This window comes from Camellia sinensis, chromosome 3 (genome assembly GCF_055761805.1).
Source record: "Camellia sinensis isolate YWXY chromosome 3, ASM5576180v1, whole genome shotgun sequence".
Taxonomy (NCBI): domain Eukaryota; kingdom Viridiplantae; phylum Streptophyta; class Magnoliopsida; order Ericales; family Theaceae; genus Camellia; species Camellia sinensis.
This window is the reverse complement of record NC_138963.1, coordinates 213,685,038-213,702,417: the sequence shown is the minus strand read 5'-3', so window position 1 is coordinate 213,702,417 and position 17,380 is coordinate 213,685,038. Positions and strand designations below refer to the sequence as shown.

Here is a 17,380-nt window from a genome sequence, read left to right as displayed (position 1 = left end):
GAAACACTCATTGTGATATATCTCTCTCTTCCTCTCTCTCTTCCTGAGTGTGTGTGCTAACTTGACCGTCGGAAGGGTTTTCCGGCCACACACCGCCGGGTAGCTCACCGTCGTTGTGCTCTCAGGTCGATTGGATAGACAAGGAGCTTGGACGAAAGGAGTACGGGCTCCGTGGAATATTTGCTTCCCGTACAGGTGGGTAGAGCTCTCTCTCTATCTGTTTCCCTCTCTCTCGTCCTCCCTCTGTTTCAGATATAAACGAGAGAAAAAAGAGAAAAAAAATTACTCAAAACGATATCATTTTAAAAATTCGAGCCATTCGAATGGAAAATTTTTTGAGCAACGAATAATTTTTCAATCCATCACGACTTTGGAAAAGACCAATCTAACTTTATTGGAGGGGATAACTTCATGTGCTACTTATGTCCTTTTATATCTAGCTTTTTAAAGTCGGATTATTTATAATATTATTTAAGTATGGTCTGTGCTCCTTTATGTAGGGGTGAGCATGGTCCGGATTAGATTGAATTGAGGTAAAATTAGGACTAATTTATTATTTACGGTTTCTGAAAAATTGAAACCAATTCAATCCGTTTAAATCATGGAACCAATCCGAACCAATCCATTTAAATACGGATTGGATTGGTTTAGGACCATGGATTCACATAATTAAATAACAAAAATATATATATATATATATATATATATATGTATATATAACACTTTAATTTCATAAAAATATAAACATAGCGTTATATTAATTCCACAATAGCAATATGTTTTTCTATAATAGTGACATACTGTTCTAGAATTTAAACAACCATAAGAAAACTGGTTTCACTATAAGTATTTAAACCATTACAAATTAAAACTAAAAACTAATAAACAAAAGTAATAAAAGAAGATATTATACGGTTTTAGGTTTGAGTTTAGATTTTATATAGAATAAGAGAAGATACTATGGGGGAGGATGTATAATAAAAATATAGACTATTTGTATATGGTCCGGATCGGTTCCAATCCGAAACCGTGGGGTCCAATCCATGGACTACGAATTTTTAATTCTTCAATCCGGAACCGAACCGCGGATTCAAAAAATCAATCCAAACCTATCGGATTGGACTAGACTGGATCGGATTACGTATTTCACGGATTCCTTGCTCAGTCCTACCTCCATGCAAACAAAGTTGGTCACTCTATTCTTTAAAGTTGATTACTCTGGGGGTTTGTTTCAGCTTTTCAAAATTAACTTATGGTTTTTAGTTTTGAAAAAATTATTTTGGACTGTTTGGTTAAACTTATTTCAAACAGCTTCTGATTCTAACAACTTATTTTAACTCAAAAAACTGATTCTGAGAAGCTGCTCACCCCTTGCTTCTGATTATCAGCTTCTGCTGTGTACATGCTAATTTATGGTTATACTCTTAGATTTTTTTATTTTTTATTTTTTTAAAAATAGAAAAAAGATCCAAATGGACTATAGATTATTATTTTTTTTGTTTACGAGAAATGTAGACAAACAAAAAAATAAAAATTAATTGAAAAAGTTATTTCACAGCTTATTTAACAAATACTACTCAACAACTTAAATCTATAATCCAACAGTTACACCAAACAGATTAGCAACTTCTGATTAAAGTCATAATTTATAATCTGTTAAGCTATAATCTATAAGTTGTTTTAACAGATTTTCACCAAACGAGGCCTCTATTCTTCCTTATTCTCATTTTCACACAAAAAAAAAAAAGGCTTTTTAGTTCATTAAGATAAAAATTACATCCAACTTATGATTATTACATTCTTTCTCGCACAAAAAAGTCAAAAAATTCAGAAGTCCTTCCCAAACAAGACTTTTTAGCCCCAGGCTAAAATAGTTAAAAAACTAAAAAGTCAACTCACTTCCCAAATGAAACCTTAGTTGGAGAATTTGAAAATAAATTTAGAAAGAGAAATGAAAAAGAGAAGTACAATATGAATAAAATATAATTACATTTCATCTAATTTCATATAGTTTTTCTATTTATTTTTTTTCAAATTCTTCTCCAAAACTTTTAACTAAACACAGCCTAAAGGGGAACCATGGAAGACAAAAACTTTTCTATTCAAATATTCAAAACACGTTGTACTAGAGATAAATAAAACACCATAAACAAAACAAAAGCCTTTTGTAATCCTACAGAGAAGAGAGGAGAGAAACACGACTTGGAGCTTTTGAGACTGAGAAAAACATCCCTGCTGTTTCTTCCTCTACCACCTTCCTTGAATTCCTTCCCTTTTCACTTCTTCCATCTCCTTCAAATTCACCAATTAATGTCGAATCGCGATCATGATCATCAAACTGCATTTCCATGATCACATTCATTTTGCCCTCCGAAAGCCTATTTTTAGCTGCCCATCTCTGTATCTTCCCCGAAGTAGTCTTCGGGACACTCTCACTCTTGACAAGAACCACCAACCCAACTCTAACTTTCGTTTCCTTCATCACACTTTCCCTTATTCCTTCACAAATCCTCCTCAAAACCCTAATCTCACTCACACTTCTCTGCAACTCAGTAACAATAGCTAGAGTTTTTGAAATTTCAAATGCAGCAAGACAACCTCCTCTTAAAATCTCTCGACAGCTTTTATAAGCCGCTGTCTCGATATAATGAGGATGTATTTCTTGTCCATTTTGAAGCACAATTTGATCATTAGACCGACCGGTAACAAAGAGAAACCTCTCTTCTCCTTTGACAACTCCTCGGTCACCGGTTCTTATGAAGCACCGGCTCACTTTGTCTCTGAGTCTCCTATCAAACACCTGGCGAGTTAACGAAGGGTGTCCCAGATAGCCAGAAGCGTTGCTAGGAGACGAAACCCATATCTCTCCTTCAATCCCATCCTCAACAGCTTCAAGTGTTTCTTCATTCACCACTACAATGTCAATCTCTTCTTCTTCGCCTTCTTCGCCAAGCCTTGCACTTGGCAAGAGCTTGTTGTAACTGGGTAAGCTAGCATTGTTGCTATGGCTCCTCCATGCTGTTGAAACAAACGTGCAGTTCTCAGCTAACCCATAAGAAGGAGAAACCGAAGACGGGTTTAGCCCAAAAGGCCTAAATTTTTCCACAAATTCTTCAACACAAGCCTTGTAAATCGGCTCGTTGATTATGATCAAGTTCTTCATGCTCCACAAATTTACAGGCAGAGTCCCCTGACTCCCCGCGCCTCGCCTGACAACGAGTGGCAATGTGAATGATGGGACCGGGGTACAAGTAGCCTTGTACTCGGTTATGAGCTCAAGCCATAGTCTCGGGCGGTTTATGAACGCTGTAGGGGATGTCAGAACGCAAGTTGCGCCCGAAACGATAGTTAGTAACAAGAACATTAGGCCACAGTCATGGTACTGTGGCAACCATGACACAATGATGCTATTGGGATGAAGATCATAAGCTTTCCTTGCTGTTCTGACATTGTGAGCTGCTGATCCTGCTGAAACAAGGACTGGTTTGGGTATCCCAGTTGCCCCCGAAGTGTACTGAATTAGATACACCTCGTTCGGTTTGCAGCCATTGTACGACACTAAATTTGATTTTGGGTTCGCTTTCTTGGCTCTGATTTCGTCCGAAGCAATCCATTTAAGGTTTTTTAAGAGCTCGCAGAGCTGTCGATTGCTTGAAGATGATGATGAGATGTATTGTCGAACATGTTTGATGTAATTGGAGTGAGCTATGGCGGCTTTGGGCTTTGTTTGGGAGAGGACCCGAACAAGGTGGTGATGGGTATTGTTAGAGAAAGTTGGGTTGGGTGGGACGATGGGTACTAATAAAAGCCCGGCCCGTTGGCACCCGAAGATGATCTCGACGAGCTCGAGGCCCGGTGAGCAGAGAATGACAACAGTGTCACCTCTCTGTAATGGGTTTAGAAGCAGAGAGGAAATGGACTGGACTGAGTTGTTGAGCTGAGAATAGGTGAGGGTTAAGGTTGAGCCCTTGGTCGCACCGGTTGAGCCTTCTTCAGCCCAAATGAAGGCTGGTTTGGTCCGGAAGGATGGGAGGTTAGCCCATAATGGGAGGTATTGGTCGACCACTGGCTGGTCTGGGAAACAAGGGTCATAGTTCTCGTAATTCATGGTATTATGTGTTGTGTGTTGGTGTTGGGTTTGTGTAGGATTGGTAGTGTAGCGACCTTGTTTGGGGTGTTATATATATAGTGCCGAGAATGAGATTGTGTCGTGATCCTTAACATTACTCATTGTATATAGAGTCAAGATGGATAATTTTTAATAGATAAATTAGGCTATTCATCTCTATAATTTTAGTGAAATTTCAGTTTAATCTTTATAATTTTAGTTTTATCAATGTGAACCCATACTTCCAATTGCACCGTGGTCTTTTTATCCGTTGTTATTATCGTTTTGAACACGAAAACAATAAGCGAAAAATTAAAGTGAAAAAAGTGAAATTAGAAGAAACTAGAAGAACTACTACTAACCTCTCAAATTTCAAGTTTCACTCAAATTTTAACTAATGTTGTTTTTGAAAAACTAAATTGAAACACGAGTTGAAGTTTGAGGATTTCGCTCAAACTCAGGGGAGTAAGAGTGTAATTTACCCATTTTAGATCGAAGAAAAGACAGGGCATACGTGGTGTTCGACACTGGGCCTCAGTGAACAATTTAAAAATGGAAGGTAGAAGCGAACACGCAGATATTCGATGAGAATATCCGACTAGCATTACTCACTCGATAACGTCGTATTGTCAATACGCAGATATTCGATGAGAATATCCGACTAGTATTACTCAATAACGTCGTATTGTTGATGTTTTACATTCCTCGATCGTTGTTTTCAATGCTGTGTGTGGTGGCATTTTTTACAAGCATATATGCTCACATCTCACAGTTTTGTTAAAGTGGGAATATTCTTTTACTAAAATGGTTTTTTTTTTTTTTTTAATGTTTATGTTACCAATTATTACACTAATTATTCTTGTAATCATTTGTTGAATGATTCTGTGTTAAAAAAAAATTAAATTTTGTTGAATGATTCTGGATTAGAAAACAAAGGATGCTTGCCGTTATTCTCTAAGGTCCCGTTTGTTTTCAGAGATAGAATGGAGGGGATTGCCGATATTAAAACAGCGTTTGTTTTGATGATAGTTGTTAGTGTAGAGATTGTTAAATTATTTTTATATAAAATAAATAAATAAAATATAAAAACATTAAACATTAATGTTTTAAAAAAAATACCCATAATGTAAAAAATTTTAAAAAAATAAAAATAAAATAAAATAATTTCAGAAAAACAAATAAAAATAAAATAATGATTTTTACTTAACAAAAAATACAAAAAATTAAACATTAATGTTCAAAAAAAATACCCGACATGTAAAAAATAAATAAAAAGAAAAAATTTCTAGTCCGCTAGATTATTTTTCTAATACTAGGTCCTGAAGGCACATCCGAATCCCATCTGCAAAGCCTATTCTAAGCCCTTCGACTTACCAGTCCCTTCCTCAACTCTGTAAACAAATAGTACATTAAATAGGATTTACAGCTATTCTAATCTCAATCCCTCTCTCATACCCCAAAACAAACGGCGCTAACTGTTTTGCCAAAAAATTACTATAATGGGCCAGAAGGACGGACGGTAGAATCTCCATATAGATTTTACTATTTTTTTTTTCCTGATTGGTTTTGTTTTTTAAATTAGTTTTGAATTTTAAGTTATAGTTTGAAAGATAAATTTTTAAAATGAATTTTGACAAGAGAAAAATTGTTTGATTATAAATTTTGAAAAGAGTTTTGAGGCTTGTTTGGTTATAAATCTTGAAAAAAAAAATTGAAAATTTTTTTTATTTAATTTATTTTAGTAAAAAAAATTATTTATCTACTTTATTTTTCCAACAATTTTTTTTTTATTTTTTAATATTTAAAAAATTTTAGACAAAAGTTATTTAAGAAAATTAAATTTTTTTTTAAAACTTTTTTTCAATATTTTAAATATTTATTTTTTTATTATAAATATTTTTTATTATTTTTAAATATTTATTTATTTTTAACTTTAAAAAAATTTTGGACCACCATATATCCAAGTTATAACAAATTATTTTACTAATACTTAAAAAATAAAATATAATAAAAAAATTTCAGAAATAAAAAATAAAAAATAATTTTAAACAACAAAATAAAAAAATATTTTTTCGAAATTTTTTTCTTAAAAAATAAAATTTTAAAAACTTGTTTGGTTATGAATTTTTTTAAATAAGTTTTATAAAAGAGCTTTAAAAATTTTGTTTGCTTATTAATTTTAATTTTTTTTAATTCAAATCACAATTTGAAAACAAAATCAAACGCTATCTTTTCTTTTGTTTTTGTTTTTGTTTTTTGGGCAAATTACAAACACCCCCTCGAGATTTGGTGAAAATACAGATTCCTTCCTGAGATTTGAGAAATTACATCTCGCCCCCTGAGGTTTATATTTTCATAACAAATTGTCCCCTGAGGTTTTTATTTTCATACAAATTCCCCCTAATTTTTTCTAATTTGTTATGAAAATTTGACCCTCAGAGGGTTATTTGTAATTTCTCAAACCTCAGGAGAAATCTGTATTTTTACCAAATCTCGAGGGGAGTGTTTGTAATTTGCCCTTGTTTTTTTGTTTTTTTCACTTTCTATGAAGATTCACATGGCATACCCATCATATTTTAATAATGGAAAATACTCAAAACAATTTGGACTGTTTTAAAAATTGAAAAATGTGCACCTTTATGTATTGAAATGTGTATAAACAATAATTAATAATATGTAAAAATATTTTGAAATATTCAATTTGTATTGGAATTGTAAATATTTTGACTTTATAAGATTTTTATTAGGACTTGGATGTCTTCTGTTCTAAATCAGACTAGACAGTTCAGTCTGGCTTATTGGACATCCTTTTGAGTCCTGTTTAGATAATCTGAACCATTCATATTTTAGAGTTTGTCAAGTATATCATCCCTGCAAAAAATCAAATTAATCGGATAACAATAACTATGTGTTCTTATCAATTTTGCACTGTCCTTTTTTTTATTCAAAATTGGTCCAAACACATGGTTACCGTTATCCGATCAACTTGACTTTTTACAGGGATGGTGCATTTTTAGTTCGATTTGAGATTGGAGAGAATCCAATCCCTTTTTATTAAGAGTTTTAGTTTAAGGTGCATGATATTATGATATTATAAAATAAAGAACATGCAACAGTTTCATAATAGTTAGAGTCTCTCAACATTTTCATAAATAAACTTCTCCAATAATATTATTGAGGGACCTTAACTAAGGCCTCATTTGGGAATTAAGTATTATAGTTAAAATCCCAAAAAGTCACTATAAGTTGTCACATCACTTTTTCTATTTTTCTGCATATTTTTTTTATAAAAAATCAAAAAGTTATTAAAATAACATGTTCCCAAACGAGGCCTAATAAGAAAAGAAAAACATATTAAATATCTCCTAGTATCCAATGTTTCACTATTTTTCCCTTTTTATTACCATTAATATAAATTATTGGGAAAATTACAACAAAAATTTAAGATTTGAGCCTTGTAACAAAATAAATTCTGAATTTTTAATTTTATCAATTTAAATTATAATTTTTTGATTTATTTTCAATCTAAACCATCAATTTATTTTCGTTAAATCAAATCGATTGAAAAAATTATTATTTTGTTATTAAACTTAATGTAAGTGTCCATAAAATATTTAAAATATTTATTTTCGTTGAGTTTAATAACTAAAGTATATTTTTTTACCAGTTTCACCGAACCAAAATAGACAAATAGTTTATATTGAAAATACATCAAAAAATTAATGTTTATGAGCTCAAATTCGAGAATTTTTTTTAATGTTTCCTAAATTATTTTGCTGAAACTTAAAGGCACAAAATGATGATGACTGGTTCAATAGCCGGCTTTCAAACACTTCTTCTTCTCGCTTTGGAAGGTTGTTCAGTGCTTGCTTAATTTGGTCTGATGGGTTGCGAAAGACAAATCACTAAGGCCCTGTTTGATTGGGGGATATAAAGATTGGGATTGGATATTATATCCGGTGGGGTCCATATATCCCATGTTTGCAATTTTTTTTGAAGGGGATATAATATCCGGTGGGATTGTATATCCTCCAAAAGTGGAGGATATACAATACCACACCCCCCCATTATATCATATCCCCTTGGTGGAGATATGATGTAAAAAGTCCAATTTACCCTTTTTTCTATCTAACATAATATAATTTAATATATTTTTTTGAATTTAATATAATATAAATATTATTGAATTTAATATAATATAAATATTATTGAATTTAATATAATATAATATTATATTATTTAATTTAATTTAATTTAATATAATATAATTTAATACAAATTTTGAATTTAATTTAATATAAATATTATTGAATTTAATTTAAGTTAATATAATATTATTGAATTGAATTTAATATAATATAATTTAATATAAAATTTTGAATTTAATATAATATAATTATTTAATTTAATTTAATATAAATATTATTGAATTTAATTTAATATAATATAATATTATTTAATTTAATATAATATAATTATTGAATTTAATTTAATATAAATATTATTGAATTTAATTTAATTTAATATAATATTATTTAATTTAATACAAATTTTGAATATAATATAATATAATATAATATTATTTAATTTAATTTAATTTAATATAATATTATTGAATTTAATTTAATATAAATTTTGAATTTAATATAATATAATATTATTTAATTTAATATAATATAATATAATATAATATTATGAGGGTAATCTTGGAAATTACTTGTTATATCCCACAATATATTTTGTAAAACAAACATGCATAACATATATCCAATCTTATATATCAAGTCAACAAACATGACTTGGGGGATATACTATCCAATATTTATATCCTATTCATTATATATCCTGACTAAATCCCACATCATATTATATCCTCCATTTTATATCCAACGAAACAAACGGGGCCTAAAAGCCTTCAAAATTGATGTTGTAGTGTTTGCATTCAAGTGTATGAGGTTAATAGAAAAAAGGAATTTTTTTGGTTCCAATGGATGTGTCTGCGGTGTATTTGTAAGTGTAAGAATTTAGCACCCAAAAAAACAAAAGAAATTTGCTAAATTTAAAGAGTTTGATAATGGTAAGAAAAACTAGTGTACCTAACAAACACCTTTTTTTTTTCAAAATTTTAAGATTGAGCTTCTTTTAAGTTTTAAATTTAAACTTGACCATCATAGAGCCTATCATAAATTTCGTTTCCATTAGCTAAATATTTTATTATGTAGAGTTTTCTATTATATTATTTATAAAAATAAAAATAAAAATTAGATATATATGATAATTGTAGTCTTTTTATTTTATTTTATTTTATTTCATTTGTCTCCAAAAAAAATTAATGACAAGAATATTTTTTTTAAATAAATAATTTATTTTTTTGACGACAAATATGATAAGATTAAAACTATCAGGTGGACCTATTTTTTAGAAATAATATATATAGAAAACTTTACAAAGATCATCATCCGTGATGAGCTCGATAGACCCTAACATGACAGACCCTAACATGACGGTTCTTAAACAAATTTGATAAAAAAAATTATCATTAAAATGAGTTATATCAAATGTATGAATAAATAATAAGGTGGCACTAATTTTTTTTGAATTTGATAGTTCCTAAGCAAATTATATTTGATATCCAAGTCACTTGACTTAGAAATAGTACAATGTTTTTGTTAATATGTTTTTTTTAATTTTTTTAAAAATTATTTAATAAAAAAATTAAATAAATAAACCCATTATTTTCTTATGGTTTTTTTTTTTTTTGGATAAATAAGTTTTGAAAACTAAAAAAGTTCTTTTTTTTTTTCATCAAACTAATTTTTATTTTTAAAAATAATTTCTGAAAACTCAACCAAAAATAATTGCCTTCGTTACTCCATGGTACCATGAAGTACAATCAAATTTTAATCTGCCAATGTGATCTCATCTTTACAAAGAAACTCCATGGTACCCTAAAAATGTCTTCAGTTACCCACACTATGTCAAAACAGGACATTAACGGCTGTTTTTTTAACGGTAACTTTCTTTACTGCCATTAATGTATCTTTAACGGCGGTTTCATTACCGCCTTTAAAAAAACCGCCGCTAAAGTATCTTTAACGGCGGTAATGAAACTACCGTTAAAAAAACTGCCACTAAAACCCTCTTTTAATGGCAATAACGAAACCGCCGCTAAAGCCCTCTCATTACCGCCGTAAATGACGGCGGTCTTTGCTGACAGAGCTCTGGCGGAACTCTGGCGAGTGGTGACCACGCGCGGCCAGAGATTGAACATGACTATCTACAATAAAGCAAAAGTAATGTTTAAATATTTATTTAGAAAATATATTTCATATAGAGTGGCTGTGGTGGAGTGGTTGGGCGTGTTTGGATTAGAGGTCAAGGGTTTGAGACCTAGGGGTGCAAGAAGAGAGAATTATTTTTTTAAAAATTTGAACCTATTTACGGCGATAAAGAACTACCGTTTTTGGTCGACTTTTAACAATGGTAATTTACCGTTTTACGACAGTTGTACCTTTTCCGACACGAATATAAACGCCATTAAAGACTTTAACAGTGGTTTTACATCCTTTAACGGCGGTAAAAAACCGCCGCTAAAGCCTAAATTTGGCATAGTGACAATTGGGATTGAGGATAAGTGCTTCCATTTTAAGCATAGACCAAAGACATCTACAAATAATAATGAAGAATAGAAGAGGCAGTGAAGTACAAGTGAACATGCTGTTTCAAATTAAACAAAATGTGCAAGCATTTTGATGATACATCAGCTTCCAAGCAGTCCTATGAAAGAAAATTAACAATTTAGAACTGGCATTTCTTGGACACAAAGAGAACTAAGAGTGCATATAGTTTTTATTTTAAAACCCGAAGCAAATAATTTACTAGATTGAAGTTAAAAGTGCTCATCTCAAGAGCCTCGACAATCCAAGGTTTTTGCACCAAGTAATCTCCTAATCTTCCTCACACTGCTTTAAAGCCGCCTTCTCAAAGTGATGGATGGATGAGCATAATCAAAACAACACTTTCTGATCCCAATCATTGTCCCCACGCACAGGCCCTACATCACACAGCAAAGAAAAAGAACAATAACCACCATAAATACATGCTAGAACAACTACATATATAAGAATATATCACAGAATGAAACTGAAAAGGTGTTGGTAAAAGCACATTCATTTTTTTATTAATAGATATTAAAAACACATACTTATGGCAAACTATGTCGTTCATATCACACTGGTCATGAACCACTTTTGCACATGATCTTGTCATACAAATATACTTATGACTTTAAACAATATATAGTAACATTACATTCACAGTGCTAACCCAAGATATACAATAAGCTCACCCTACAAAATAGCTTCATGTGAACTACGCAATAACATTTAGCAGAAAAGAGGTAGCATATTATCACCAATCACTCAATCTATTGTTCATATGAATTTGTCCCTATTCCAGCATATATTCCTAGACGAATAACTCAGGACTGAGATGCTAAATGTTGAGATTCAAAGTAAATTTTTTACTGCCCTCGAAATATCTGTAGACATTAGGAAACCATCTAGCAAGCTTTTCTTCAGAGAAGAGAATCGAATTTGCAGCATTGAAAACCACCAAATCTACCAAAAAGATGCCAGTTCCTTTGTTTTTTTGACAATGAAATGTTTAGGCCTTGTTTGGGAACAAACTATTTTAGTAACTTTTTGACTAAAATATGAAGTAAAAAAACTAGTATGTTTGGAATAACTTTTTGATTTTTTATGAAAAAATATATAAAAAATAGAGAGAAAATGAAATCTTTGACTTTTTTGTATAGGTTATAGGCTTTTTGATTTTTTTAGTAACTTTTTGACTTTTAGGCTAAAACAAACACTTGCCAAACGAGACCCAAATTTATGAATTTTGAAGATTTAAAGAATCAAAAACAAGACTTGGGGATGAAATAGGAAAACTCTCGTCATTAAATTTTCAGGTTGGTCATTATTAGTTCAAACACTCAAGCAACGCAACTTTTATAGAAACATACAAAAAAAGCATTTTTTTGAAAAATAGTTCCTACATAATTTAGAACTAAAGCTTGTTCAATTGAGTTGAATTGAGTAATCCATACATCAGAATTTGAACTTGCAATGAATACCATAGTATAAAGCTACATGCCCAAACGATAGAGGTTCAAAAAGACATTCCACCAAATGATATTCCAAGAAAAGAGAAAAAGACAAGTAAAAATTAGCTGCCAGTAAAGCCTTCTTTCCACCACAAAACTACAACTATCAACTTGATCCTGGAATATTTAATAGTTTTGATTCATATATTTTCCTTACTAAAAACAACAAAGGAAATTGGTAAATCCGCATTATTTTTTGATGAATTTACAGCCCTTACTCCCATGATGGGTGAGGCCCACTCGTGTCAAATAATAAAGTTTATCAATCAATAGTAGAGTCTTTTTTTTTTTTGGGGGGGGGGGGGGGTAAGTATTAGTAGCCCACTCTAATCCCAATTTAACAAAATTTAATACAATTCACATGTTTCTAGTGATTCACATAATCACATCATACCACTAGATCATCCCATTCTTAAATGCTTGGCTAGCATACCAGCAGCAGTGGCAATAAAAGGAGGAAGTGCAAAGATGTAAACAACACTCGGGATATTAAGAAACTCAGCTCCTCTTAAGATCAACCACAAACATCAGCTTACCAATATGACACATAGTAGTTAAAAATACTCGATTCCAGTATATACCACAAACCAGCTAATGATATTGACCTAAAGCAACTAGACACAGTTGGCTATGTGGTTGGAATCTGTAGCCGTGTTCTCTATTATGGAATTGAATAAACAAGATCTTGATAAGGGGTTTATCATGGTTCTATCTTATGATACATTAGAATACTATGAAACTTGGTGTGGCAGAAACAATAACAGAACATCTCCCTGCGTCTGACACAAGGATACTTTATCTACCGAAAAGGAAATGTGTATAAATACAATGATGATTCCTCATTTAACAACTGTATGAAGGTGCTAATCCCATAGCCCTCACTTGCATGTGTTGTTCAAAAAGTCTGTTTAAAGCAGCTTCTAAATTTATACACCAAATATTATTTTCAGATTTGCTAGTATGTATGGGGCTCATCTCCATGCAAACACAACCACTACACCTTTTAGTTACGCCGATTCAGACATATGCATTTATCAACACGTCAACGTAGAATCAGGGTATCACCACTTCCGGCATATGTTCACCAATTATAAGTTCCACTGGTATGTGACTTCGCAATGACCTATTCAAATCAAACTATGATGAAGTGAAATGAGATGACTATGTTAGATCAGTTCATAAATTCCAAACAACCCAATTTACAGGACATACTCTTGCTGGCAACTCTTTCTTCTTATAGAATTTTGGTTAATCATATTGTAACTTTTTGTTACATCTATCTATCAATTAAAATAAACAATTGGAAATCGCTCATCTTTTGTATACAAATCATTTCAATCTCCACGAATATCAAGCATATATGTACAACCACAGTGATTATCTCTGATCAAATCAGGGCTGAATGTTAGCAGGCCAAACCATCTGTAGCAACTTACAGTTAAATTTTATCTTTCAAACACACCATTGCAGTAGATTGATAAAATTAGTTGCATTTGACCTAGCCACTCAAACCCTCACTTTGAAACAGCCCAGACCTAAGAAGCATGGACACGGACACGTGACACGACACGGATACGACACGGACACGCCGACACGCTAATTTTCAAAAAATGCAGGACACGACACGCGGGGGACACGCATGAAATATATAATTTTATATATTTATTATATGTTATATATATGAATATATCATTCAAAGATAATAAAAATATTAAATATGACAATAATTCTTATGAATTTATATGATTTTTGTTTTATTATTGTATCTTAAGTTGTTTTGTTCAAACTTATAATTGGTTTCACATGTGTCTAATTGATAGACACGTGTGTTTAAGAGATACACATGTATTCTACAAGTGTCCAAAGAGTGTCCGGGTCTTTAAAAAATAGGACACGTTTTAAAGAGTGTCGGACACGTGTCGGGAAAGTGTCCAAAGAGTGTCGGTGTCCGACACGGATACGACACGGATACGTTACCTTCTTAGAAGTGTCCGTGCTTCTTAGGCCCAGACATTATGGTTAAAGACAAATATCCACAATACCCAGGCGCAAAACTACATAAGGGCTCAAATAATAGTCAAGAGCTTCCTCAATCCAATGAGGATGCCATCAGGAACAAATGGAACGTTTTATACTTCAGGAACAAGCATACAGAAATACCCCCCACCCTAGGGATTCAGGCTTCTCTACCGGATGAAGTGAGTGAAACAAGCAACCTGCATGCACGCAGGCACAAGACAATAGTCTCTGTCCTAGCCTGTCTAGCTGAAATAAAGGAAGGGACAGCCTGGAAAGGGAGAAGTTTACTTCTGTTTGCCCTTTTAGATAGAGGAGTGAAGGTTCTGTCATCTCTTATGTAATTTGCTTGACAATAGATTCGGACCTTATAGCGTTCGATAAATAACAAAATTGCAGACAAAGTAAGCTAAGGGCTTAGCCGTGAAATAAAACAACAGATATTATAGTTTTAAAATCTTTTGCCTGTTCACTATAGGCAAAATTGCCAGTTACAAGCTGTCTGGTACATTAAATGCTCCCATGCATGGCTGAGACACTAGAACTACGGATAATCAGGGATGAAGTAAAAAAGTTAATAAAAAAAAGCATCACGAGAATCAACACTAGCAAGTTGAATTTCTTACCTACAATGATTTATTGACTAAAAATTAAATAAAACAGAGCAAGCATGAGACTGATAAGTAGGAACTCAAAAGAAAACAATAGCTCTAAAAAGACAAATAAATAAAACAAGATAAGTACATAGGGCAAAATAATATTTTCAAAAATGTCTACTTGCACAAGAATTTGAGAGCAGGTCCAACGCATATAGATTAAAGTGACTCAACACTACCAGGATTGACAAGAATGAATAAGACAATGCAGCAGAATGAACATATAGAGCTTGAATAACTTTATTAACAAGCCATTGAATCACTCAAAAGCAGTGTGCTTTAACACACACACACACACACAAACTATGAATTGAAGTGGAAGGAACAATACCCCAGATTGAGAATGCCATTGATAGGATCCAAAAACTGCTGGTGCTGCTGTTGTTGGTGTTCATGCTGTTGCAGCTGCTGCTGCTGCTGCTCTTGCTGTTGCAGCTGCAAACTCGTGGCAGGTGCAGCCAATGCCCCAGAACTCGAAGGCGCCCCCTTGGCTTCCGCAAACCTCCACATGTACCACGAAGCAACAGACCGATAGGGCCTCCACTTATCACACAATTGCTCCATCTGCGATGGCCGAGGCAAGTCTTCAAGCCCAAAATGAAGCTGAACACCTTTGCGAATACCCAGATCGTTTACTGGAAGAACATCAGGTCTGTGAAGAGAGAAAATCATGAACATATGAACTGACCAAGACCCAATCCCATTAACCATTGTAAGCATTGTGAAGAGAGATTTATCGTCCATTTCGACAATTGACGAATCAGAGAGAATCCCATTTTGGTACTTCCTCGAAAGATCATGAAGGTAACTAGCTTTTCGACCCGAAACGCCGATATGTCGAAGCTGCTGAGGGTTTAGGGCAAGAACGGTGTTTGGGAGAACGCTCGATTCGCCGCCACAGAGGGCGACGAAGCGAGTGTAGATCGTAGTTCCAGCCTTGCAAGCGAGTTGTTGGTAGAGAATGCTTTTGGCTAGGGCATGGAATGGGGGTTGGAAAGAATCGAAAGTCGGGGGTGGGTAGATTTCGATAAGAGGAGCGAGTTGGGGATCGGAATTTCGAAGGTGTCGAAGGGCGATTTCAATTTCGCCATCGCAAGACAGTGATCGAGAGACGATTCTCTGAATTGGCTTAGGTTGAAGGGGGTAAAGCTTGTTCTTGGGGGAGCTGGATTTAGGGTTTTCTTGATGTGATTTGGCGGCGGCGGAGAGTTTACGTTTCTTTCGGCGGCGGATGGGGATTTTGGTTTTGGTGGTGGTGGGAGAGGGGGGTTGAGAAGGAGCAATGGCTAGGTCGGTGGTGGTTGTTGTGGCGGCGGTGGTGGTGGCGTCAGGGTGGGGCTGAGTTTGAATTTGGGTTTGGGATCGTCTTTGTTTGCCCATTTGGGCTGATGAGTTGAATTGGCGGCGTCGGTGGGGGTGGAGGTGGAGCAGTGTGGTGGTGGTGATGGTTTCACGACGAGGATTGAATGGAAGTCGATACATGCACAGTAAGATTACAACAAATCTTTAATTTGATGATTTTTAATAATAAAAGGGATGGTGTTTTGGTGTTGATTAGTTTTTCTCAGTATAATTTATTTTAATTTGATATCCTATGTGATGTTGAATTGTTTTGTGCAAATTATGTTCACATTCTTTAATTTTGTCTCTTAATTTTCACCACTAATAAGCTGACTCACTTTCATATGAAGTGATTTTTCACTCTTCTACCTCTTCTATTTGGTATAAGTTGTAAGTTTAAATCGAAACTTATATTGATGATGTAAACTATCTATCTCAAGTTGTTTAAAATATTTTAAATAAGTGTATTTTTTAATTTTTTATTAAAGTTAAGTTTGACAATTCAAAAATAAATCTATTTTTTTATCTTTTTTCATCACATTATCTCTCTACTTTTTTGTACATCTTTTTTGTAAAAAGATAAAAAGTACACTTATTTAGGTCATCTCAAACAACCCTCAAATATAGAAGTGCTTTGGCAACCCAGTAAAAAGCCAGCTTTTAACTTTTTACTCATTTTTGGTCACATTACCTCTCACATTTTTTATTCACAAAAAAACCAAATAGACTAAAAAAGTCAAAAAGTTAGCTTTTTACCAACTTCTTAAAGCACCACATGGGTTGGGTTTGAAGTGATATGATAGAAAGGTGATGTGACTTAAATAAGATGACGTGACTTAAATAGGATAGTGACTTTTGACTTTTTGACTTTTTTAGGGGTGACAAATAAGGCCTTACAATAAAGATCATTCATACAGAAATTAACTTTATTATATAATTATAACAGCAATGATAGGGACCCCCTTTGTGGAGGACCCCCACAACCCCCTTTGTGATCTACACCATTCATGATGTGGACTCCACATATACATGAGTGGACCCCACACATCATGAGTGGTATAGATCAGTGAGGGGTCCTCCACAAAATAGGGT

General features: G+C 33.0%; 2 protein-coding genes across 3 annotated transcripts; both read right to left on the bottom strand.

Annotated features, from left to right (window-relative positions):
- Positions 1-2,011: 2,011 nt before the first annotated feature.
- Positions 2,012-4,570, bottom strand: LOC114313354 (uncharacterized). Its single transcript, XM_028259742.2, has one exon. It carries the CDS (start codon positions 4,106-4,108, stop codon positions 2,174-2,176), a length of 1,935 nt encoding a protein of 644 aa, XP_028115543.2. The 5' UTR covers positions 4,109-4,570; the 3' UTR covers positions 2,012-2,173.
- A 6,241-nt stretch (positions 4,571-10,811) lies between these two features.
- LOC114313339 (alkylbase DNA glycosidase-like protein mag2) lies at positions 10,812-16,675 on the bottom strand. Of its 2 annotated transcripts, none has more exons than XR_014365222.1 (2): positions 14,288-16,536; positions 10,812-13,810 (listed from the first exon to the last, which is right to left on the bottom strand). XR_014365222.1 is itself a non-coding variant. In XM_028259722.2 (2 exons), the coding sequence occupies exons 1-2, from the start codon at positions 16,427-16,429 to the stop codon at positions 11,141-11,143; spliced, it is 1,173 nt and encodes a 390-aa protein (XP_028115523.2). In that variant the 5' UTR covers positions 16,430-16,675; the 3' UTR covers positions 10,812-11,140. The 2 variants fall into 2 exon arrangements, 1 of the variants encoding a protein (XP_028115523.2); XM_028259722.2 differs by having other exon boundaries at positions 10,812-11,162; positions 15,279-16,675.
- Positions 16,676-17,380: the final 705 nt, after the last annotated feature.

What these genes read in the sequence shown, in the direction of transcription:
- LOC114313354 (XM_028259742.2), bottom strand. Translation starts at nt 4,108, where the DNA reads ATGAATTACGAGAACTATGACCCTTGTTTCCCAGACCAGCCAGTGGTC.
- LOC114313339 (XM_028259722.2), bottom strand. Translation starts at nt 16,429, where the DNA reads ATGTATCGACTTCCATTCAATCCTCGTCGTGAAACCATCACCACCACC. An exon ending in AATGGCATTCTCAATCTGGG is followed by an intron (nt 11,163 to 15,278) that starts GTATTGTTCCTT and finishes TGTGTGATGTAG; the next exon opens with GGCCTGTGCGTGGGGACAAT.